Below are 27,107 nucleotides of genomic sequence, written 5' to 3'. Positions count from 1 at the left end.
TGACATGACAACGCTTGCTAGTACACTTTAATCTTAGCCGCTGTACTTTGCTACTTTTGTTTTTCCCTTGATTTTTCTGAGTTTTCTCTGGCTTTTATTAATGTAAAGCACTTTGAAACAATCAAACAATTGTAAAAAATACTATATAAATAAAATTAATTTCAATATACACAATTATTATACACAGTAAACAAACATATATGATGTATACAAAAATTATTCTGCAATCGATTAGTTGCAATTAATAATTATGCAGTCCTATACAGTCTCATCTGGTTGTTCTTCAGTTAAAGTTAGAAAATGAAAATCACCTGCAAATCTTCTGATGTTGTATGACTGCTTTATGTGACTTTGTCAATCAGGCAAAATTCCATTTACGTATGTATTTACAAACATCACTCATTCGTTTATCAGCTAAGTGTGACATTATTGACACTCAATGGTATTGATTCTTACAAGTCACAACCAATGACAGACTTAACAGTTTAAATATTTTAAGCTGTTCCCCCTGTAAAACATTTTTGTGCATGAGACCCCTGAACATAATTATTGTGGAAGATGCGCATTACATTCAAACTAAAGGCTGTGCGCATGTGTTTATGTGTTATTCATATTGATTCTTCAATGTTGGCAGCTGATTCTTTACTATTAAAAACTGTAAGAGGCTCTGAAAGGTTATTATAGAATCTGCTGTCAAACCATCCAGTAAGAGTCCTGGGATTCCTCTTAAAGAACAGAAACCCGGCAAGACCTGTGACAGCGATTATGACCAACACGACCCCTACAGCGATGCCAGCCGATCCATGAGACTTCTCATATACCTGAAGATCTGCAATACAACATTAAACACAAATTATTGATTAAAACAGATATCAAACTAATTAATTAACTCTCTTTAACTATATACAGGTGCTGGTCATATAATTAGAATATCACTAGAAAGTTGATTTATTTCACTTATTCCATTAAAAAAAGTTAAACTTGTATATTATATTCATTCATTACACACAGAATGATATATTTCAAATGTTTATTTCTTTGAATTTTGATGATTATAACTGACAACTAAAGAAAACCCCAAATTTAGTCTCAGAAAATTAGAAAGTTTCTTAAGACCAATACAAAGAAAGCATTTTTAGAAATCTTGGCCTACTGAAAAGTATGAGCATGTACAGCACTCAATACTTAGATGGGGTCCTTTTGCCTGAATTACTGCCGCAATGTGGTGTGTCATGGAGTCAAAATGAATTGTGTGCCTCCCCTCTCTTCCTCCAGACTCTGGGACCCTCATACTTAGCAGCAGTCCAGTCCTTTTTGTCTTTAGCCCAGGCGAGACGCTTCTGATGCTGAGTGGCTTGACACAAGGAATGCGACAGCTGAAACCCATGTCTTGTATACGTCTGGGCGTAATGATTCTTGAAGCACTGAATCCAGCTTCAGTCCACTCTTTGTGAATCTCTCTCATATTTTTGAATGGGTTTTGTTTCACAATCCTCTCCATGGTACGGTTATCCCTATTGCTTGTACACTTTTTTCTACCACATCTTTTCCTTCCCTTCACCTCTCTATTAATGTGCTTGGACACAAAGCTCTGTGAACAGCCAGCCTCTTTTGCAATGGCCTTTTGTGTCTTGCCCTCCTTGTGCAAAGTGTCAATGGTCGTCTTTTGGACAACTGTCAAGTCAGCAATCTTCCCTATGATTGTGTAGCCTACAGAATTAGACTAAGAGACCACTTAAAGGCCTTTGCATGTGTTTTGAGTTAATTAGCTAATTACAATGTGGCACCAGGTCCCTTTAGGGTGTACTCACTCTATCCAAACCAAACCACGCTCGGGTGTGTTTGACCCCCAAAGCCTGGTTCGTTTGAATACTGTGATCGCTCTGTACCGCGCCCGGGCACGGATTGGTTAACCGCGCCTCGGCCGGGTTGCAGAGGTGGGCTGGAGCGCTATAATCAGTTATAATCATCAAAATTAAAAGAAATAAACATTTGAAATATATCAGTCTGTGTGATGAATGAATATAATATACAAGTTTCACTTTTCGAATGGAATTAGTGAAATAAATCAACTTTTTGATGATATTCTAATTATATGACCAGCACCTGTATATTTCCCCCTTTCAAAATGACATATATTTAGCTGTCATTACAATCTCAAAAAAATACGATACTCATTTCAGTTCATTTGAACCCTGCTACAATATTATAAAAGAGAGTACAAATGAATTTAATTAGTTTGATGCTCCATCTGGATTTGATTTATAAGTAAATCAGCTGACTGAAGGTTTTTCTCTAAACATGATAAATGTGTTAACAGTAGAGATCTGTTGTTTAAGCGATATTATCTCATGAACTCTCAACACTTTACCTAAGTCATACCACAGTAAAATCTAGGGCCACATTTACATGACAACATTTTTAATAAAGCATTTGTAGTTGTTATTATTGATCTGTGTGTACGCATAATTGTTTACAACATTGTCATGTGTACATGAACCACAAACATTTTACAACCCCAAATCAGAAAAAGTTGGGAGACTCTAGAAATTGTAAAAAAGAAATGGAATAATTTACAAATCTCATAAACTTATATTTTATTCACAATAGAATATAGATAACAAATCAAATGTTGAAAGTGATACATTTTGAAATGTCATGCCAAATATTGGCTCATTTTGGATTTCATGAGAGCTACACATTCCAAAAAAAGTTGGTACAGGTAGCAATAAGAGGCCAGAAAAGTTAAATGTGCATATAAGGAACAGTTGGAGAAACACCAATGTTTAGGGATAGGAATGTTGTCCTATTCTTGTCTAATACAGACTTCTAGTTGCTAATCTGTCTTAGGTCTTCTTTGTCGCATCTTCCTCTTTATGAAGCACCAAATGTTTTCTATGGGTGACAGATCTGGACTGCACGCAGGCCATTTCAGTACTCAGATCCTTCTTCTACGGACGTTGTAATTGATGCAGTATGTGGTCTGGCATTGTCATGTTGGAAAATGCAAGGTATTACCTGAAAGAGACGACGTCTGAATGGGATAATATGTATCTAGAACTTGAATAAACCTTTCAGCATTGATGGTGCCTTTCCAGATGTGTAAGCTGCCCATGCCACACGCACTCATGCAACCCCAAACCATCAGAGATGCAGGCTTCTGAAATGAGCGCTAATAACAACTTGGGTTGTCATTGTCCTCTTTAGTCCGCATGAAATGGCATCCCAGTTTTCCAAAAAGAACTTCAAATTTTGATTCTTCTGACCACTTCTGGTATCCAGTATGGATTTCCAGCCTTGACCCTTACGCACAGAGATTGTTCCAGATTCTCTGAATCTTTGAATGATATTATGCACTGTAGATAATAATAACTTCAATCTCTTTGCAATTTTTCTCTGAGAAGCTCAGAAAACTATTTTTCGATGCAGCATTGGGGGAATTGTGATTCTCTGCCTATCTTGACCTCTGACAGACACTGCCACTCTGACAGGCTTTTTTATAGCCAATCATGTTGACAATTGACCTAATAAGTTGCAAATCAGTCCTTAAACTGTTCCTTATATGTACATTTAAATTTCCTGGCCTCTTATTGCTACCTGTGCCAACTTTTTTGGAATGTGTAGGTCTCATGAAATCCAAAATAAGCCAATTTTTGTCATAACATTTCAAAATATCTCACTTTCAACATTTGATTTGTTATCTATATTCTACTGTGAGTAAAATATAAGTTTATGAGATTAGTAAATTATTCCATCACTTTTTTACTCACAATTTTTAAAGTGTCCCAACTTTTTCTGATTTGGGGTTGTAGTACATTTACTACATGTGACAGAGATTGAGTTCATCATACCTGGGACTGAGTTCTTCGCTGTTGTAGGGGTGACTGGAAAATCAAAAAAGTACAAATAAGTGTAGTATTGTTTCAAGTATAATTTTATTCATAACTAAACAAACTGACCAAAGATAATAAACACCAGTGCTCGAATTCTTGGGGGGGTCCAGGATACCATAAGGCACCCCTTTAAGAAGTAAACATTATACTTCAAGTTGCTTTTAGTTTGGACAGCTCTTGCATTTATTTTAGTCTTGAACTAGTCTAATCCCTGTCCCTGTGTAAATAGGGTCATATTATAAGACTTTTAAAAGATGTAAAATAAGTATTTAATGTCCCTAGAGGGGGTATGTGAAATTTTGCCTCAAAATACTCCACAGATCATTTAAAATAGCATGTTAAAATTGTCACTCTGTAGGGGGAAGCAAAAGTGCCATTTTTGGGTGTGTCCTTTTAAATCCAAATGAGCTGATGAAATGCAAACACTGATCACCATAATGGTGGATTGTTGAAATTGAAACTCAATTGTGCTGACAATGTTTTTTCTCTCTCTCTGCACTAAATAGCAGTGCCGTGTCCACACCACACCAAACAAATTTTTGAGGACTTTTGAGCATTTCGGCATATTACTGGACATTCTATTTGGCGGAGCTGTGATCATATACAATTTAATTTCACTTATTCAAGTGTTTTTGAAGCTGCAGCCACTGATCTGGATGAGGTGACAATGACAAGCCATGGTTTACTGCAAAACCTTAAACAGCTTTCCCAGGCCATTAAGGACGTCTACAGGAGTAAGGACAAACACACTGAATAAGAAGATACGAGTAGCTTTTAGAAAAGACCAAAAACCAATCCCATCTCTCAACTGGATCTGAAACTCCAGATCAGCACTACTGAACACAAACAAATCACAATAAACCAAATCATTAAAGAAAGTCAAACTTCTTATTTGGATCATTTGGATAATAAAAGTACAAATCCAAAGTAAACAAATATGTCATCGGGCGCTAAACAGAAAATACAATCTGTCAGAATATCTCTTAACTGTTAAAGATGTAAAGCAGAGACGAATCCTCACTAAACAGTGACCACAGTCTGGCAATAGAGAAAGGCCGACACAGACAAACCCGGCTCCTAAAAGAAGAACGAAACTTTTTGTAAGAGTGGTGAGATTAAGATAGAGACACACGTTCTCCTTTACTGTGCTAAATATAAAGAGCTTAGAGAAAAACACTTTGAAAAAATCTCACAGCTCATACCAAAGTTTCATAACTCTTCATTAGTGGACCCTTGCTGGAACCCCTGCAGTTTGCTTATCGAGCAAACAGATCTGTGAACGATGCAGTCAACATGGGACTGCATTTTATTCTGCAACCTCTGGACAAACCAGGCAATTATGCAAGGATCCTGTTCGTGGACTTCAGCTCTGCTTTCAACACAATCATCCCCTTCTGTACAAACTGACACAGCTCTCTGTACCCACTTCAATCTGTTGGTGGATCATCAACTACCTGACAGACAGGCAGCAGCTAGTGAGAAAACTCACATCTAGGACTCTCACTATCAGCACTGGAGCTCCTCAAGGGTGTGTGCTGTCTCTTCTGCTCTTCTCCCTCTATACAAATGACTGCAACCCTAAAGACCCCTTTTGTTAAGCTCTTGAAGTTTGCAGACTACACCACAATCATGGGCTTCATTCAAGACAGTGATTAGTCTGCTTTCAGACAGGAGCCTGAGCAGCTGGCTGAGTAGTGCAGTCATAACAACTTAGAGCTTAACACGCACCAAACATTAGAGATGTGTTGTTTCAGCACTGTTAACTCATGAACACTTTTCACAGATTATATTCAACATATATTCATCATACCTGAGACTGATGGCTTCTCTGTTGGTGGTATAACTGTTAAAAAGACACATGTAGATATTAACAAACAGTAAGGTGATGTGATATTAATGCAGATTATTTGTTAGTTTATATGTCAGACCTTTAGCAGTCTTGCAGATATAACCTCTGCGATCATCACAGTTGATGGTGCTCCACGTCCCAGTCTCTGACTGAACTTCAACACAAATTCTAACATCATCCGGCATCTGCGGTTTCCAGTTTGTGTAATCCACAACCGTATTATCAATCCACATCCAATCACCTGTCACATACAAACATCAGTTCAATATCTATGTGATTTTAAATGTGTTGTATTGGTTTAGATGAAGGCTCATTCTAACCCTTATGACTGCGGTGAAGTCCAATCCAGACTGACTTGACTTCATCCTGCAGGATCTCCAGGTTTTGTCGGATAAACTGTGATTCTATTGGATCCTCAATACTCACTAAAGATGCACCTGAAATGACAGATAACTCACTGTATCTGCTTTTAAAAACAATCATTCAGCCGTTAAAGTTCTGAATGTTACAGCAGCCAAAGATGAGAAACAACAACAACAACACAGTAACATTAAAACATTTGTCCATTTACTGCACTACACATTCAGATGTGCGGAGTAAAGCTTGATCTCAAAATGAGTGAATTCCATCTGTGTGTGTCTGATTTAAATGTATGTAAATTATTTTAATATTTGGAAAACGTGATATTTTTAAAGGTGCCAAAGAATGCATTGCAATAATCTGTTAAATTGTTCTCTCATATCTACACAGCAAAATCACCAGTGTTACATTTTCAGGGATGGTGTTAAATAAACAGTGTTGATGCTGTTTTAACACTATCTGGTAATAAAATAACACTGCCATTGCTAGGCCAGTGTTATATCCACGACAGTGTCAGTGTAAAACAAGGGTGTTATCATATTTCACTCTGAGCGGTGTAAATCAAGCCACGCCTCCACTAAACATTTCCTGTCAGGGATTTTACCGCCATTTTCTTTCAAAGGAGGACTGAAGAGAGCAGGTAAATCTCATAATATTCACATGGTTTAGCTAAACTAAACTGTTATTTCTCTGTCTGACTCTACGCAGCCATATGCCAAAAAAACCTAAATAAGATATTTTTCCCATTTTATTTCCCCTTTGTTCGTTATTTGGTTCAGTTTAATCAGAGCTACCTTGTGTTATGTTGTTCTCTTGTTAGTTTAGTATAAAGTTAAACTGCTAGCTAACAGTTTTAACCAAGAAGGATAATATTAACAGGAGATATGAACGAAAGAACTGAACCATGATAAAACGCAACATGCACTACAAATTGAAGGTATGAAATTAAGTTAAATGAAAGCTCGTTTATTCACCATATGATGCTCGTTATGAGGTAATCATATAGGCTAGATACCGTTAAACGAGGTCGTTTACATGCACGTGAGTGCACGGATATCGGTTAATTATTCAAATTACTGAAAAACACGGAGAAAACCGCAACCGCATCGTCATGTGTTTTTCTAAGATGTATGCAAACAGAGGAAATATCGCCAAACCAACAATTAATTTTACTTCAGAATATATCATCATTTGTATGCACAGATTGCTGGATTGGATGCATTGTGTGTTGTAAGCTTTTCGTGGCGCTAGATGTCAGACAGATGCAAATGGCAAATACATACGAAAGTGTAAAACGTGTATGGCGAACATTTGTTTTTCTGTCATTATAGATGCTAGTTTGGTGAAAGTACACACTGAGTGCTTCACATCATTCAGAAGAGATGCTGTTTTTAAGGGCAGTTTATTAAAGAAGACATTACATGGATGACTTACAATGAGTCACGACTGATAATACTTATATAAATTCATTACAGAAGGTAAGTTTATATATTTATACATATAAATAATTTTATTTGACATAAACTGAACAGTTAACCAATCTTTTTAGTATATGCAGTTTTGTACATATTATGATTATTAATCTGGCAAGAAACTCACATGACCTGCTGCTAACTTTAATAAAAATATATTATCTTCTCATACATCGTTTTGCTATTGATATCATATTAAATAGCAATTAAATTGATTACTATTTTGAAAATGTATAATTGAAGATTCATATTGTCTTGAGTGCTGTTTTTTTAAATATAAAAAGAATGTTGAGTTTTCAGAGTCTTTATTGTCATTTTTTTGTGATAGGACCCTACCAGACTATATTTGAATACGGCATACTCATGAACAGTGATGGGCAGTAACGCGTTAGAAGTAACGCGTTACTGTAATCCGATTACTTTTTTCAAGTAACGAGTAAAGTAAGGGATTACAATTGCAAAACCAGTAATTAGATTACTGTTACTTCCCCGTTAGCAGGCTGCGTTACTGCGTTATTTTTTTAATCTTGATTTTGTTTCGTGAGACTCTCTCTTGTGTCGTGACGCGAGTCGAGTGACAATGACGTATGAGCGCCGCGCCCTCAGTCAGTGTATTGTTGAACGTGAGAAGACAACATGGAGCGCGGAAGAGAACAAGACTATGCGGCGTTTAATGCTTGGAAGTACTGACATTACTTTGAGTTTAACCCAGTTAACGGTGACAAAAACATCAACGTCCGCTGTACACTCTGCGTGGGAATACAACTTTTATCTACAGCGAAAGATTCCACCTCAAATCTAAGCAAACACCTAGCAAGCCGGCTCAGTAATGTGAAACTTACTGAAAATATCCCTGAACCCCCAGCTGACATGACCGCTGCGGCTCCATCTCATACACGTTCACGCGAAATCTGATGTAAAACAACGGACTATATATCTGTATTTCATGGATTATACGCATTTGTGGACAAGCTGACGTGACCGCTGCGGCTCCATCTCATACACGTTCACGCGAAATCTGATGTAGACAACAGACTATATTTCATGGATTATACGCATTTGTGGACAAAAGTTGTCATTTGATGAATTTTATGGGTTATTCACACATCTGAAACAGACCGGATTCAACTCGCGATCGTTATAAGGTAAGAAGTCCAGTTTATATTTTGCATGTTGTCATCTGGACTTCTGTAACAAAATAACTTACTACATGATATGATATGTATCTCAAAACAGAGACCATACACTGATGCTAAACCCGTAGACCTTTTAAACGATGTATATTAATGTTGATATTAATATTATTAATGTTAGCAGGCTTAAAAAAACGAATAAGTGCGTGTCGAGAGGTTAAAACAGAGAATGTTTAATTTGATTCAATTTTAGATGATGGATGCAGAAAGAATAGAATTATGCAGAAAGGTCTTGGCCCGGTTGCATAAAGCACCTTAGGTATGACACTTAAGGGGTAAATTCCCTTTACCTACAGTAAGATAATAATTTAAAGGTGTTGCATACAGTATAATCCCTTAAATGGTTCTCTTAGGTAAGGGTAATCGTTAAATGTTTCACGACAGTGACCCAGGTTTATAAAATACTATTGTTGCCATGGAGATGCAACAGAAAAAGCTTAAGTTTTTTTTTGCAACCTTAAGTATAAATGAAATATAAGGGTGAATTTAAGGGAACATTACACTTAAGGTGCTTTATGCAACCGGGCCCTATTGCTTTATACTGTGTAGCATATTCAGGTCGTGCATCAGGTTTTTGAAAAGTAATTAGTAAAGTAACTAGTAAAGTAACTAATTACTTTTGAAAATAAGTAATCAGTAAAGTAACGGGATTACTTTCTTAGGGAAGTAATCAGTAATCAGTAACTAATTACTTTTTCCAAGTAACTTGACCAACACTGCTCATGAATTCTGGAACTGTTATTCCTTAACCCAGTTTGGAGGATAAGAGCTTACCAACTAGTTATGTGAGTACACACAGTACTTTAGTACTGTACACTGTTTCTAACATACTGAGATGATTTTGATTCAAATAACGGTTAAAACTGCACCCTTTTTGGTATTTTCTTGACCATTTTTGTCTTTGAAAATCTGCAGAAATATGCTGAGGCGATGTATTGCAAAATAGTCAACATACAACAATTAAAGGATAATTGCAGACTACATCCTGATGAAGATATGGATGACCCTCTGTCTGGTCAATAGAAGTTTAAATATGGTAAGTGTACATGGGTTTGCTACTTTTACGGTTTTAAAGTTTAACTGTATACTCATGGTGTTTAAATTGTGTTTTGCTAGGATGGGACAGTGATGTGGCAGCTCTTCCCTGACTCATTCACCTCTTGCCTTCATTTGTGAAAGGAAGAAAGACTGGAGAGGGTCAATGTGCATCTGAAGCTACTGATTGTGCTGTGTACGTTTTTTTGGTATTTTGTTCTAGTTATTTATTCAGCAGTTAGTTTGCTTGCATTGTTCACCCCATGTAAATGCATACAAGTTCATAAATACACATCAAATACATTCATCAAATACACTCTTTTAAAACACTCTTAGGTGATGAGCATCAATCCATGCTTTGAGGGGGATGAATCAGCACAGCCCTGCCTGCTCTGCGTTGGGAACAGAAGTTGCATCCAGAATTTTTGCATCATTCTGGACCAAAAAGCCATTCCCTGCATGATGAAGACCACTGATGCAGCCTTCCACTACATTATGAGTAAAACAACTACAGAACTAAATACCAGGTTGGAACGTATAAATCTAAGAAAGTTCAAGCCTACACGCTGCTGAACCTTGCCGGCCCGGAGGCTGTTGAAAAGTCAGAATCATTTGTTTATGAAGAGGGGGAAAGTCACGAAGACCCGGAGACGCTATTGGTAAAGTTTGCTGAATTATGCTTGCCAGCGAAAAACGTCATTATGGACAGGCATGCTTTCAACACCGCTAGCCAGGGAACCGGTGAGTCGATTCAAACGTATGTCGCTACTTTAAAAATACTGGCGAAGAAATGCGATTTCGGTGAACTCCGTGATGAATTAATCAGGGATCGTATCGTCTGCGGGATACAGAGTGACATCCTCCGCAAACAACTATTACGTGAAAAGAAGCTCACTCTTGAACTGGCAATTAGCATTAGCATGCTCTATGAACAGTCAGAGAAAAGCTCTAAGGAACTTCATAAGGAAGCTGAAGTATGCAGTATGAAGTAATTCAGAAGGCTCGCTGTGGCAATTGTAATGTATTTAAGAAAAATTAATTGTCTTTTGAATTGAAATGTCTGTTTTGTTATGGAAAAATCTTTAGTATTGTGAAGGATAAGCATTTCTGCTTGCCGATAAGGTAATTGCAGTGTATTTTAATGTTCAAGTTTTGAGTAGGGTGGCTATTTTTTTTTAACTGTCATTTGATTTATTAAAGACCTTATAATAAGTAGTTTTCATGTCACTGCGCTGTGGTATAAGATAACTTTCATTATTCCATACTGTATTCTGTTTCTAATTGTAGCTGAGGTATTTAAATAAGCAGTGTTAAATGCAAAGTGTTTTGTGTATCAATGTAATTATTAAATGTGATTTACTTTAATAAAAAGAGGTTTTGCAATATTTCTTGTCATTTTTCTTTTATAGAAACAACCCATTAGCAACAAAAGTGGCTATTAATCAGTATTTTAACACTTAACATTGTTGAATTCACATTACACTGGTGTTGACTTTAAATTAGGAGTGTTAATTTTTAACACTGTATTTCTGTGCCAACACCAGTGTAGTGTGGAAACAACAATGAATAGTGTTGAACAAAGTGTATAACAATATTGAGTGTTAAATTAACATATAATTGGTGTTGTTAAATTAACACTACACTTTTGACTAAATTAACACAGTGTAGTGTGGACACATATACACACTTTGCCGGTGTTAAATTTGACACCGTGGGTGTTATTTTAACACCAGTGATTTTGCTGTGTACACAGAATGTTTGTGTCTTCATTAAGTGCAAAAATGATCCAGAGTCAGTTTATCATGTCTACTTACAACCCTAGGATTTGCCTTTAGAACAGGGACGGATTGGTAATCTGTGCGTTCTGGAAAAGTCCAGAACGGCCGTTCAACGGAGGGCCGTCGCCCGGCCGTCGGGAAAAAAAGTCTAATAACACAATATGAACAGCCAACAGCAGGGGCACTAATACGATCACTTATATGATGCTACGTGTAAAAAAAACGAGGAAGAGTCGGCCTACTAGCTAGCCGTGATTGGTCCACGGATTCTTGGAATTCGCGAGCCTGAATTCGCGAGCCTGAGCATCCACAGCCTGGTCATGATGAGGGACTGACAGAGTTAACTTCACATCAGCAAGAGTAAGTGCCAGTAGTAGCAGGACATGTGACATTATAATATAATATACACGATATAAAAATAAATAAAACTCGCATGAAAATTAACGTAATGCGCAACTACTGTTAGAGAGAGACGTGATGAGAGTGTGCCCGCGCGCGTGCGTGTGTAGAGAGAGAGAGAGGCGCGGGCAGGGTTGCCAGGTCCAAGAAAAATTTCCAGCCCAATGACAAGTTAAAACCCGCCCAAAAGGAATGAAAACTAGCCCAATTTTTACATTTGTCCAATCACAGTTGAAAACTGCGGGATTACAACTCTTTACTATTTCTTTTAATGTACTTTCCAGATGAAAATGTTCTTATTGCACTTAAAGTGCTATTTTCACACACTAATCTGTTATAAATATAAAAAAATCTACTTTAGTACTTCTCAAGATTATCTTAAGAACATCTAAGTGTACCCAACCATGCCATTTTGAGACACTATATGACATCTGCCCTTTTAACATACTATCTCTGTATAAATTTTTTTTATTTAACTTGAAAAGATCATACAAAGATGGGTTCACATGATCTGTAAATATCCCCTCAGTATAGACGTAACTTCTTACATAAGGTAATTTATTGTTTCTGATGTGATATTAAGAGCAAAACGCGCCCCTCCACTCAATGTTCCACTGCCTTCCTGACACTGCAGTGCCCTTGTTGACAGGTATTGCTTATGGGATTAATTCACATTAGGAAAATAATTCATTTTATAAGTCAACAGATAAACATTTTCGTGGCCGCGGCACATTATAAAACTAGCCCAAAAAACGCAACCCGTAGCTCCAGATTTTTTCCCGCAACTGTATTTTCAAAATAGCCCAATTGTGCGGGAAAACCGCAAACCTGGCAACACTGGGCGCGGGCGCGATTGAACAGTAGAAACTTAAAAACAATACATACTCCGTCATTTTGTTCATATGGGACATCATTCATTTGTATACAGTCGAAATAAAACAAAACATTGTGCTTTTGTCAAACTGTATTATCTACAACTGTCATCTAACCAAAATCACACACACCAAAGCAAAAAATATTTATCCAACCCCATTTAAAAACAGTGTGTGGGTGGACATTCATCGTATTGCATTGGTTTTCATATCTTTCACTGACTTTATTGTATACGAGAGGTTGTAGTGAGCTCACATTTTCTGCTACAATGAAGACTATTGAATTAAACGGGAAAATATCAGGCATGGATTGCTACCACTCTAAACGTGCTAATATATAAGAAAGAGGCTAAATAAATGACCAAATTTTTGTTTAAACAAAAAAAATCCTAGCTTGCACTTTCTGTCGGTCTTCCATGAGAGTCCAGTTCTTCCTTGTGTTTCATATTTGTGTTGTTTAGTATTGTGGAATTGGCAAAGACCTGGTGGTGGTTTGTGAAAGCTTTACAGACAAAATGTATAGGGCCTCGCCATTTTTTTCATACATCAAAGTGTAATATGACATTGACAAAATATTAAATAACCTTGTCTGATAGTCTGACAGTATTGTGTCATAGTATCAGCCCTGCTAAAAAAACCAGCTTACCAGCAAGAACAGGATATCTTGTGTTTTGGTGCTGGTTTGCTAGTGAACACCAGCTAAACCAGCATCAGCACCAGCATTAGCACCAGCTAAACCAGCACCAAACCAGCATTAGCACCAGCTAAACCAGCATTTGCACCAGCATCCCATGCTGGTCATACCAGCATATGTTGTGTTTTGGTGCTGGTATGCTGTGACCACCAGCTAAACCAGCATAGACCAGCATAATTCCCATGCTGGTCCATGCTGGTTTGATGCTGTTTTTTTCAGCAGGGAGGACATCCTTGTGTCTGTTGCGCACGGCTAGCGGCGAATGGCCGGATGATGGGCCTGTTTGGAAGAAAGTCCAGGGCTGTTTTTTAGCCCCAGTCCGTCCCTGCTTTAGAATGAAATGGTCTATTATTACCTTATGTAAAAGGGTCATGAATAATAATGTTGAGCTCTGCTCTGATTGGCTGTTTCACAGAGCAGATACAGATTTTGAGGAATAATCAATTGTTTGGACGTTTCTGAGTGGTAAGTTTGTGGGGGTTTTTTTCAGTATGGACCTGCAAAGCGTAACTGTAACGTGAATAGTAGAACTTCAGTCTAAACGCTAGCATATAGCATTAACTAGCATATAACGCTAACTCAGCAGTCACAACTTTGTTTTTATCATTGTAACAACTTAGTTTTTAATTTAATGTGCAATTTAATGTTGGGGGTGTACATCATGAATGTAACGTCACACTTGGTGTTATGTTGAGATTGGTCCGTTTTCCAGCGGTCTTTTGTATGCACAAGGTTTACATAAGAAGGAGGAAACAATCTGTTTGAGGCTCATGATATGTTATTACCATGTACAGACCTCTTATTAATGATCTGTGTCTAGATAAATACAGTTTTATATTCTACAACACCTTTAATAATGTAATTTGGAGGAGGATGAAGTGTCTTACCCATTCTTATACATTCTACTGTGGCTTTAGCCCAGATGTCTTTTATGGAGGTCATGAATGTATAGCAGTGTCCTCTAAACGGGATCCAACTGTTCCTCTGATCTGATTCGGGGCAGTTACCCGGCAGCTGAGGAGGATCTGTAGGGGCAAAAACTGTAGACCGTGTGAGGGGTTAGTATATCAAATCCCTCTTAAACTGAAACTAGTAAACAACAGACATTCAAATTTAAATATTTCTAATTTACGCTCGAATTCTGAGCCTCAATTTATTTTAAAGCCTCTACAGGATTCTAAATCTTTTAATCTAAAGGTTTCTGTTTATATGTTTAAAACTTTTTCTATAGACAAAAATATAGTTTATGCCATTTAATTATCTTTGATTTTAAAATCTTTCAAATGACCAAAAAAAGTTTGTGCAAATTTATGCTTTCGATGTTTATCTTTTAAAGGACTGAATTATTATAAATGATTATTTGTAAAATACCTGTTGATCGTTTACAGAGGGAATTATATGTGTTGTTACATGCTGCAGTTTTCCAGTCTCCATCCTTGTCAATATAAACACAAGCTAAATTGTTTTTGGGTTCTCCTGTAGCCCATTTACTGTAGCTTAGAAGCCAGTTATCCACCCAGCGATAGCGTCCACCTGTCTGAAGAAAGCACATTACCACACTTATATGTTAGTAAAATCATTTCTGCCAACCTGATCTCACGAATTTCCGTGGCATAGTCACGGAATTTTTTGCTCATTTTTCCGTGACATTCTCACGGATCTCCGCATATTTCCGTGGCCCTGCCACGGACTTTCTTTTCCGTGGCATTCTCACGGATTGGTTACTCAACTGTTTGTCCTATTTTCTTACCATTGTCGCTTCGGTTTAGGGTTAGATTTACATAAAATGACATCCTTACCCAAACCCAACTCTAACCCCAATGCCAGGTGACAATTGATTAAAGTTTAGAAAATATAAAAGAATACATCAGAAAAAATTGTATAAACCAATACTTACAGTGACAAAGTAACGCAAGCACCAAATCTAACCCTAAACCGAAGCAACAATGGTTTGAAAATAGGAAAAATCAGTTGAGTAACCAATCCGGTAACCAATGCCAGTAACCAATGCCACGGAAAAGAAAGTCCGTGGCAAGGCCACGGAAATATGCGGAGATCCGTGAGAATGTCACGGAAAAATTAGCAAAAAATTCCGTGACTATCCCACGGAACTTTGTGAGATCATGTTGTTTCTGCAGTGTGTATACAGTATATGATATTACATGAATGTGTTTATCGTGAAGAGAGATTAATTTATTACCAGGTTACTGTTGAGTCCGATCCACAAAGGTTCTTTGAGTTTGTCGACTTGTAGGCTGGTGTACGCCTGACTGATGGAGTTCAGTACACTCGCAAGATCAGCATCATCAGCTTTACACTGTCTTCTCGCTTCTTCCCAGCTCATCTTCTCCAGCTGGATCTTATATGAATCATTGCCCAGACTGAAGTATTTCTGTGGTACTGCTGTGGTCACGGGAGCAGACAGCTGAGAGTCTAAAACACAAACAAAATACATACAGATTATCTACAGTAAGAGATCAACAAGTCACCCATAAACTTGTGTGTTTACTTCAGTCAATGTGATTGGATTGAGTTACAGTTATAACATTTACACAGTGAGGTCTTGTCTTCATCTAACCTGTGTTCCTCTTGCAGATGAAACCTCTCTCATCTTTACAGTCTACAACTTTCCACATACCAGTGGACTTCTCTGGGTGTTTAACCATCACAACACAGTCATAGTCCTACATGGAAAAGAGTTCAGATTATTTGTGTCTAAAGTCAAGTCTTTAGCAACAGATATTACTAATGATAAATACATTTTTAAAATATTCACGGTGGGACATTGATGGCTGAACATGATGTCAATAGGAGTTATTTAGATCTACGTCATCAATGTTCGCGGCGGCCATATTGTTGACATAGAACTGTCAGTCTGTCTATTGACAAGCGAGGCAGCGTGGGTATTATCCATGGTATTGTAACGTCCATACCGCTGCGCCACCAGAGGGAGCCCTCGCCGGAGTACTGACATGGCACCGCCCTCTGCCTGTTTCCTGTTTGGCCTTATTTAAGACTCAAGCTAGCCTAGGGCTAGCGTGAAGTATTGCCAGTTTACCCTGCATACCGTGCGTTTATTGAGTGATTATTCTGACTGCCTGATATTGACCATCTGCCTGTTTATCTGTTTCTCTGCCTTTGGATTTGCCCTTTGTATTGGTTGCCTGGTTTGGACTGCCTATCTGTGTTTGATCTGCCTGCCTGTATTCTGATTACTCTTCTGCCTAACGTCTTGGATTTGTTTTTTCAGATTGGTTTGTTTTAATAACACCACAAAATGGATCCCAGCGTTTCTGAGCCCTCATTACATGTATGTAATTTTTTTTAAACCGCGCAATGGTGTGTGGTGTAATACACGGCTGTTCTAACAACAGCAAAAAGAACCCCGGAATTATTTTGTATGCGACACCGACTGTCAGAAAACATGAAAGGAAGGAGACAGAGGAGTTGAACCAGCGAAGGAGAGACTCCCAACAGCAAAGTCTGTCCCCATCATTTTACCACAGGTAACGTTAGGGATGCTCACACCGCAAAGTCTGTCCCCATAATTTGATCACATATGGTTAGCTGTAAGCAGTGGCTGAATTTGCTCTTTCAAATAAGCTGCCATAAATTGAGACAGTTATTAAATTAGTATTAATAACTATATGAACATAATAGGTCTGGCATTGATACTATAGGGAATTAAGGGCCGTTCACATTATAATGATAACTATAAAAATATAGTTTTGAAAATCGTTTTATATTAAAGAGAATAGCGGAGCTTCCACCATAACTATTACGATACATATACAATGAACGACATTCATTGGGATCACTTTCTGAGCGATTTTTCCCACCTGATGAAGGATAAACCATTGAGTTACATGAAATGCAGCGTGTTGAGGAAATCTGCAAAAGTTTTTATTACAAGCAATATTAAAGGCAAGTGATTTGCGTGAGTGCCGTGAGCGAATTAGCATAAACCTATTGTTTGGTGATGTGGACGCTTATATATGTATATGTATATGTATGTATATGCGGATAGTGTATGAACGATATAGTTATAAATATCTGGATAAGTTACGCCTGGCAATAATGACGGATCTTTACTTAAGGCTATATTGGGTCTATTTGATATGGTTCCACACCAATCAAGCTTATCTTCTCTTGATACCGACGAGATGAAGCTCCCCTCAACTCAAATCTACGTGCGGCTAGGGGCAGGACAGATGTCATGTCAACAAGATGGCCGCGGTTAGCTACTTCCGGTGTTTGCGAATAAGCCCTATAAGAGTTAAAGCAATATCTACATATGCTTCTCGCCAAATATTTGTAGAAATTGTTACATTTTGAAATAAAGTCTTATCTTTTATATATTAGATATATAATGCTGGTAATATAATTAAAATATAATCAAAAAGTTGATTTATTTCACTAATTCCAAGTGAAACTTGTATATTATATTCATTCATTACACACAGACTGATATATTTCAAATGAAAAGGTTTAATTTTGAAGACACCTGTTACCACACTCTAATCAGCTTATTAACTCAAAACACATGCTAAGGCCTTTAAATGGTCTCTTAGTCTAGTTCTGTAGGCTACACAATCATAGGGAAGACTGCTGACTTGACCGTTGTCCAAAAGATGACATTTGACACCTTACACAAGACACAAAGGATCACTGCAAAAGAGACTGGCTGTTCACAGATCTTTGTGTCCAAACACATTAATAGAGAGGCGAAGGGAAGTAAAAGATGTGGTAGAAAAGTGTACAATAGGGATAACCACACCCTGGAGAGGATTGTGAAACAAAACCCATTCAAAAATGTGGGGAAGATTCAAAAAGAGTGGACTGCAGCTGGAGTCGGTGCTTCAAGAACCACTACGCAAAGACGTATGCAAGACCTGGGATTCAGCTGCCGCATTCCTTGTGTCAAGCCACTCTTGAACAACAGAGAGTGTCAGAAGTACCTCGGACTGCTGCTAAGTGGTCTAAAGTTATGTTCTCTGATGAAAGTAAATTTTGCATTTCCTTTGGAAATCAGAGTCCCAGAGTCTTGATGAAGCGGAGAGGAACACAATCCACGTTTCCTTGAGGTCCAGTGTAAAGTTTCCACAGTCAGTGATGGTAGGGGGTGCAATATTATCTGCTGGTGTTGGTCCACTGTGTTTTCTGAGGTCCAAGATCAACACAGCTGTATACCAGTTAGTGTTGTCAAAATTATCGATATTTCGATAGATATCGATACTGAAATTTTAAAACGATTCCAATACTCGTGTCCCGCGGAATCGATACTCCGAGACGAGCTGCGAGTTGTTTTTTATGTAACTCTGCAAACACCAGCTGCACGCTCTCTCTCTCTCTATCTTTCTTTTAAACGGCGCCGCACACACAGTGCACGTGAATACAGTGCTCCGCCTCTTCTCCTCGTCTCGTCCGCTCTGGTTTAACAGTAGTACAAGAAAGCCAAGCAGTGTTGCTGTGTGGAGGTTTTTTCGGATGTGAGTCAAATAAACATGCGAACCCGAAGGACACAAGTGAAGTAAGCCAAATATGCGTTGCTACAGAGCCGCGTGCTAACGGCGCTAGCAAAGCACTGAAGGACCGACACGCCGACGAGAGATTGATAATCATCCCAAACGATTAATTCTAGACTTTCCAAATTGTTGTTGATATGCGTGTGGTCACGTTTTGCCTGTAAAATCCAAGTTAATACAATCGCCTCACAGTTATCAGACTTAGGAAATTAGACAGCATTTTAGCTGACAAGAAAATACTTTTACTGTGGTAAAAAGTAAATGAACCCAGATACTGTTGTGCTTTAAGTTCACAAAAACACGTCATTTATTAACCCTCATGTCGTTCAGTGAGGTATATTTTCATATTTACACTATAATCTGTTTATCATATAAATGTTAATGTATTAACATAAACAAATGCATTGCTTTTTGTTTGTTAAAGTACTTGTTTATCTTTTTTACTATGCTAATACTCACTAGAGAAAAACTTAGATAATGCTGCTAAAATTATTCTTTTTTTTACCTTGAATGCCATTGCTCTAATTTATTTTTTATATTTTGATATATTTTATATTTTGCTTAAATGTTTAATATATCTGCTGTTCATATATGTTAATTTATTAGTGTTTTATATGATTAGAATGTCGTCCTGTTTTTAATATAAAGCACAGCAATGAGATTTGAGAGTGTTTCTCCCTTTTCAGAAAAAGTATCGAAAAAGTATCGGAATCGAAACCATTGGCATAGTATCGGTATCGAACCAATAATTTTGGTATCGTGACAACACTAATACCAGTAAGTTTTAGAGCACTTCATGCTTCCTGCTGCTGACCAACTGGAGATGCAGATTTCATTTTTCAACAGGACTTGGCACCTGCACAGTGCCAAAGCTACCAGTACCTGGTTTAAGTGCCATGGTATCCCTGTTTCTTAATTGGCCAGCAAACTCACCCGACCTTAACCCCATAAAAAATCTATGGGGTTTTGCGAAGAGGAAGATGGGATGTGCCAGTCCCAATAATGCAGAAGAGCGGAAGGCCACTATCAGAGCAACCTGGGCTCTCATAACACCTGCAGTGCCACAGACTGATCGACTCCATGTCACGCGGAGTCACTCCCAAAAGTGCTATTACGCCATACAATATAGTTCCTCTTTTAAATCCACTTAGAAAAGAGCTACGTTTTATTTTGTACCACCAAACTTTTTCATATAACTACTCGTCTTAAATAGGAAAAACGATGATGTGTTTGGTCACTTCTAACAGTGTTAATTTTGTTAACGAAGACGATGACGAAAAATATTCGTCAACGAACCTTTTTCACGGACGAAAACTAAATAAAATCATATTTGATGACGAAGACTGTAACAAAATATAACTGACACTTTAGTCAACGAATAAAAATAAGACAACAATGTTTGGGAGGGACGAATGGCGAAGAGATCCAATCAGAGCTTCTCATTTTGTGGGACATTTGGGAAGAAATCCAATCAGAGCGAATCTTTGAGGGTAGGTTCATCTACGCAGGCAGCAGGCAGTAGAGGCATTTCAAAAACCCACGGCAAAGTTCGTTTTCACAACAGGTTGTTTACATTATATTTAGTTGTACAGTCCTCGTCACCCAGCTTTGGATGATTTCAGTTGACTTCGCTCGTTAGCAACACGCTAACGTTTTGCGGTGCACCCGGTCCGAAGACATGTCTCATTAACAACAAAAATGTCAGAGCTAGCGTCTAATCTGGTCACACTTCAAATATGACAAGATGACAGCCTGTAAAGACGACTCATCCAGAAATACATGCGAAGGTAAACATGCACGCTAAGGTTATTTTATAAGATAAACCACCGTGTTTACGCTAAACTTGGTATAACATAGAAACGAAAGGAATACACATCTAAACTGTATTGACTGTATTGGATTGTCTGAATTATTACTGAGTATAAATATTCAGTGTCCTCAAATTGAATGAAATGTGTAACGTTATTATTATAGTAGATGTTGTGGTTTTACTTGACTGGACAAAGTGCGTGCGTAAGTGCGTGTGTGTGTCTCTGTCTGTGTGTCTGCGTGCATGTGTGTCTGTGTGTGCATGTCATTTAGGGACAATGCATATCTTTTTCAGGGACCATGTATATTTTTAGGTAGAGCGGGCCTTATGCTTATTTTATGTGATATTATCTTTTGTGAAAAAGCCACGGTCAGTTTTTTTGACATTAAGAATAAAATAAAATGCGTGTTTTCTATAACAACCATTAAATCTGTGTCTGTATTGCATATTCAAACCTTAATACCATTCCATAACAGACTAAAAAACATAAGACTAGACTAAGACTAAAACTCTTATGATATTTCGTCGACTAAAACTAGACTAAGACTAAAAGATTTCATATAACTAAAATAAGACTAAAACTAAATGGTGTGTTATTCAAAAGACTAAGACTAAGACTAAATCAGAATTTGCTGCTAAAATTAACACTGACTTCTAACTTTATCTCTGAGTGGTACCATTGAATGAATGGGGCTAAGCTAAATGCTATCGAAGCGTCGCAGCGCGCTCCAGCGCTTACGTGCACGCACACAGATGACAGAGGGATGTATCAACAATTCTTAGTTAAGGTAATAACATATTTTAATATTGAAAATGAGTAGACTATTCCTTTAAATAGTACATGCTGAAATGATGGCACCATAACAATATACACAATAGCAATTACTTTAAGTGAATCTGTTCATAGACTATGAAGACATTTATCTGAGTATTACAGGAGACTGGTTTAAAATCTCAGCACTATACTCAGGTTGTTTGGGAACAATCAAAAACACATGAAAACCTACCATATATTCAATTCTGTGTTGTAAAAATGGATGGTGGTGCCAAGGTCTCATATGTCTCCTCCCAAAGAATTCCTGAAAGAGAAAAAATCTAACTTGTAGGAACACATTTGTAGTATTCAACATTTAAATATTCATGGATACAGTTTAGATCAAAATTAATAGTCCTCTTAGAAAATCTTGCCCTGATCTGCCAGTTTTAAATGTAGGATACACGTATTAAATCATCGAGAGACACTAGTACAATAAGTGAAAAATAATAACAAAATGTTCATGGAGGAAAGGATTTAAAAACACAGGCACTTAACAAGAGCATCAAGTCAGCTTAAATGTGCATTGTGTAACTTTTAAGGATCTCTTTACAGAAATGCAATAACATATATCCATAACTATATTATCAGTGGTGTATAAATACCTTACATAATGAACTTTATTGTTTATATTACCCAGGGCCAGATTAATCATATGGGCAAACTGGGCGAGGGCCCAGGGGCACCAAGGTCTTTTAATTTGATAAAATTACGAAAGTACTTGTTCTTTAAGATGTAAGTCGAGCATCTATGATAAGTAAGCGTGACACAACATCTATCTGGAAAATGATTGACATGAAGGCTAACAATGAGAAGATGTCGGAGAAGCGGAAACAGTTTCTTTTTGTGAAACATTTCACACGTTTGTTCATACATTTAGATGTGAAGCACTGACCATAAGCATGCCTCACTTGCTACTTTGGTGGGTTGAACCTCATACAGAATGCAGTCTATACATTTGGCGTGTTTTACTTCATGTCGAACTGCGCAATCCGATCAGCGTAAATCAACAGCAAGCCGCGAAAGTGACTAGAGAGCAGACTGATGTGGCGCCACAAGAACCGACAGGCGCATGACATCAAAGTACCATGAGAGCGATTCGAGAAATTACACAGAGAAGTCTGCTTTGAATTGCTCTCGCGGTACTTTCACATTACCAAGTGGTCTGCGTAGCGCCAAATGAAGTCACACGACATTGGACACAAACAGTCCATGTAGAGAAGTGAACGAGTGGAGCAGTGCTGGAAAATAAAATCTGAAAAGTTAACAATGCACATGTGACTGAACAACATTTAAATCATCAGTCCAGTTTATTACTTTATCTGAAGGTAAGGACTAAAGTAAAATAAAATATTAAATTCTTTTGAGTAAATTTTGGCCCTGAGTTAGATGTTGATTAACACTAAACCAGTCTAAAAATCAATTCAGTTTCTCCAGCTGTAAATGTGTTTAAAGCCTTATAGTATAGTATAGATGGTGTAATTTCAGTTTGAGGATAATGTCAGTTTAGAAACAGGTTCGTGCCTCTGAGGAGTAATTTTTTTTTAGTTTGTGTCGTGTTATTCAGGAACTTGATTTGTTTTTCCGCTTAGAACGCAAGTAAATGCTTCAAGCGATTTTATATTTAAAAGAAACCCGCAAATTAAAAGGACATGATGCAATTTACGTGTATATTTACAGCTGGTCTATTCTATTACCTGAGGTAATTTTTCCAGACCTTTTTACAGAAGGTAAAATTTGTCGCAATCTTTACTGACATTGTCCATAATGATCACTGACATGGAGCATTCGGACAGACCTAAAATCACTAAACTGAGATAAAAATTGCTTTACCCCACCTCCCTATGTAAAACTAATCCCGTCCGAATAGTACTTACAGTCTTGTTCAAAATAATAGCAGTACAATGTGACTAACCAGAATAATCAAGGTTTTTAGTATATTTTTTTATTGCTACGTGGCAAACAAGTTACCAGTAGGTTCAGTAGATTCTCAGAAAACAAATGAGACCCAGCATTCATGATTTGCACGCTCTTAAGGCTGTACAATTGGGCAATTAGTTGAATTAGTTGAAAGGGGTGTGTTCAAAAAAATAGCAGTGTGGCATTCAATCACTGAGGTCATCAATTTTGTGAAGAAACAGGTGTGAATCAGGTGGCCCCTATTTAAGGATGAAGCCAACACTTGTTGTACATGCATTTGAAAGCTGAGGAAAATGGGTCGTTCAAGACATTGTTCAGAAGAACAGCGTACTTTGATTAAAAAGTTGATTGGAGAGGGGAAAACCTATAAAGAGGTGCAAAAAATGATAGGCTGTTCAGCTAAATTGATCTTCAATGCCTTAAAATGGAGAGCAAAACCAGAGAGACGTGGAAGAAAATGGAAGACAACCATCAAAATGGATAGAAGAATAACCAGAATGGCAAAGGCTCAGCCAATGATCACCTCCAGGATGATCAAAGACAGTCTGGAGTTACCTGTAAGTACTGTGACAGTTAGAAGACGTCTGTGTGAAGCTAATCTATTTTCAAGAATCCCCGCAAAGTCCCTCTGTTAAAAAAAAGGCATGTGCAGAAGAGGTTACAATTTGCCAAAGAACACATCAACTGGCCTAAAGAGAAATGGAGGAACATTTTGTGGACTGATGAGAGTAAAATTGTTCTTTTTGGGTCCAAGGGCCACAGGCAGTTTGTGAGACGACCCCCAAATTCTGAATTCAAGCCACAGTACACAGTGAAGACAGTGAAGCATGGAGGTGCAAGCATCATGATATGGGCATGTTTCTCCTACTATGGTGTTGGGCCTATTTATCGCATACCAGGGATCATGGATCAGTTTGCATATGTTAAAATACTTGAAGAGGTCATGTTGCCCTATGCTGAAGAGGACATGCCCTTGAAATGGTTGTTTCAACAAGACAACGACCCAAAACACACTAGTAAACGGGCAAAGTCTTGGTTCCAAACCAACAAAATTAATGTTATGGAGTGGCCAGCCCAATCTCCAGACCTTAATCCAATTGAGAACTTGTGGGGTGATATCAAAAATGCTCTTTCTGAAGCAAAACCAAGAAATGTGAATGAATTGTGGAATGTTGTTAAAGAATCATGGAGTGGAATAACAGCTGAGAGGTGCCACAAGTTGGTTTAAAAAACTGTGGTCATACAACTAAACATTAGTTTAGTGATTCACAGGATTGCTAAATCCCAGAAAAAAAATGTTTGTACAAAATAGTTTTGAGTTACAGTCAAAGGTAGACACTGCTATTTTTTTGAACACACCCCTTTCAACTAATTGCCCAATTGCACAGCCTTAAGAGCGTGCATATCATGAATGCTGGGTCTTGTTTGTTTTCTGAGAATCTACTGAACCTACTGGTAACTTGTTTGCCACGTAGCAATAAAAAATATACTAAAAACCTTGATTATTCTGGTTAGTCACATTGTACTGCTATTATTTTGAACAAGACTGTATGAGTACACTTTCAAAATTACATGTAGATTTATACTGTATGCATCTGTGAGTGTGGTGGTGCTTATGGGGTGTCGCGCTGGGACGAGTGAGCATGAGGGTGAAAGGGAAAAATCACAGTCTACTCACTACAAAAATCTAAACTACACCACTGATTGAATCTGAACTGGTTAGGGACATAGATTTTGAAGATATCATGCAAGCTTGCTTGGTTAAAATCCAGAGCGCATTTCGTCCCTATGTTGTCTTAGACAATAACATGTTTGTTCTTTGGCGGCTACCATAGGTTTAGGATACATTGAGTTCATGAAATGGTAAAACATTAACAACTAAGATCAGAACCTTGTAACAAAAGTTAAACTGAAACATGCTGCCATTGAGAAGAAAATATAATGAGATGCTTATATTAACTGACTGCTGAGATCAAACACAAAGCTTTTAGTGACAAATACACAACAAACAAAAGAGAAGCTTTGACGATTGTACCACATTATAAGAATTTGCAATAAACTCATGCACACTTACATCCATCTCATCATAGTCTTTCTGAAACAGAGAATATATATTTTCACTTCACTTTCATTTACTGAGCACCATACATCACAATGGTATGAATCTCATACCAAATGAAAGAAGAAAGTTTTGGGCACATATTTTGTATTTATTGCATTTTCATATCTTATCTCATTACAAAGTGATAGACTAATTCATAAAGAATGGTCACTTCTAACAATTTGCCCCATTGGCTGGTAAGTTGTCACACTAGATTATCTAAAAAGAACAACACAACTACTTAATTGTGATTTTTGATTTTAATGTTTTAATTCAAAGCAGAACTGGAAATATTAACTCTAGGGCTTCTCACACTGGGCTTAACCCTTGGTTATCTTCATTCTAAACCCTGCTTTTAACCGTAAGGATAATTTCACACTTGTAATTTAGAAGCGGTGTTATCCCTAAAATCAACCCAGGGTTATGAAACCCTGCTCACCCTGCTTTTGTGGGGTTAACCCCGCATTGTGGTGCCAAACACACGCAGTGTGACACAGAGCAAATTTACTGCTGTGATCAAACACAAAGCTCAGTGTAAGATTACACAGAAAACTGACTGCTGAAACACAACAATACAACAACAAACAAGTAGCTTTGATGATTGTACTACATTAATATTATTTGCAATAAACTCATGCACACTTACGTCCATCTCAAAATAGTGTCTTGACTGTAAACTTGATGAAGGTTGACCTTTAAGCCAGTTTGTGTATCTGACAGCTCGATTGTCAGTCCACACAAAGTCTCTATTTGAGGCAATGTCATTTAAACCGATCCACACGTCATCAACAGCACTTAGCATTAAAGTTGTGAGAAAAACTGAGAACGCAAACAAAGGGATTTTTTATTAATTTAGCATTAATAACTTTTTGTATTTTTTTACAAACTACTCACAACGTTAACGTCCAGCCACTGTCTGTGCTGGTTTAGCACTAGGTTACTGATTTAAATAAAGTCAATGTAATACTTTTAATTGCAACTAGCTTTACTAGAGAATACATGTTGAATTCTTAAACACTACAATGATATCAGCAGGTTTCATTTCTTATAAATAATAAATTCAGGTGTAAAGGATTATTAGTGTCATACTCACATTGCTCTGTGTGACTCCGAACGGACACCAGATTGCCTCCATTTGAAATGCAGTGATCTCGTGATTTTTGCCATGACATCTTATTATCGAAAAACTTGTAACACTATTTGGAAACACAAACAATCAGAACAATAAAGTGTGCAGCTTTGATTAACAAAGTGTCTTTGTCAGGGAATTAGCAAAAAAAAATTAATGCATTACATATTTTCAAATTTTTTGTGCTGATTTCCAGAAAGGATGGAGGATAGATTAAATATTGAGAAAAATGTTGAGTTGTTCTATTATATTTATGTCGTCAT

General features: G+C 37.5%; 1 protein-coding gene and 1 long non-coding RNA gene across 2 annotated transcripts in view; one reads left to right on the top strand and one right to left on the bottom strand.

Moving 5' to 3' along the window:
* Nucleotides 1–276: 276 nt before the first annotated feature.
* LOC129453284 (macrophage mannose receptor 1) overlaps nt 277–27,107 on the bottom strand; it is a 218,648-nt gene continuing 191,817 nt past the window's right edge. The window contains exon 31 of the mRNA XM_073859579.1: nt 277–829. Coding sequence (XP_073715680.1) covers nt 609–829 — 221 coding nt within the window. The 3' untranslated portion in view covers nt 277–608. The remainder of the gene's footprint in view (nt 830–27,107) is intronic.
* LOC129430012 (uncharacterized) lies at nt 9,489–10,775 on the top strand. Its single transcript, XR_012360142.1, has 4 exons — nt 9,489–9,552; nt 9,683–9,803; nt 9,884–9,998; nt 10,139–10,775. It is a non-coding gene; the product is annotated as an uncharacterized lncRNA (long non-coding RNA).

The sequence above is a fragment of the Misgurnus anguillicaudatus genome, chromosome 21, assembly GCF_027580225.2.
Source record: "Misgurnus anguillicaudatus chromosome 21, ASM2758022v2, whole genome shotgun sequence".
Taxonomy (NCBI): Eukaryota; Metazoa; Chordata; class Actinopteri; order Cypriniformes; family Cobitidae; genus Misgurnus; species Misgurnus anguillicaudatus.
This window is presented reverse-complemented; position numbering and strand designations above follow the sequence as displayed.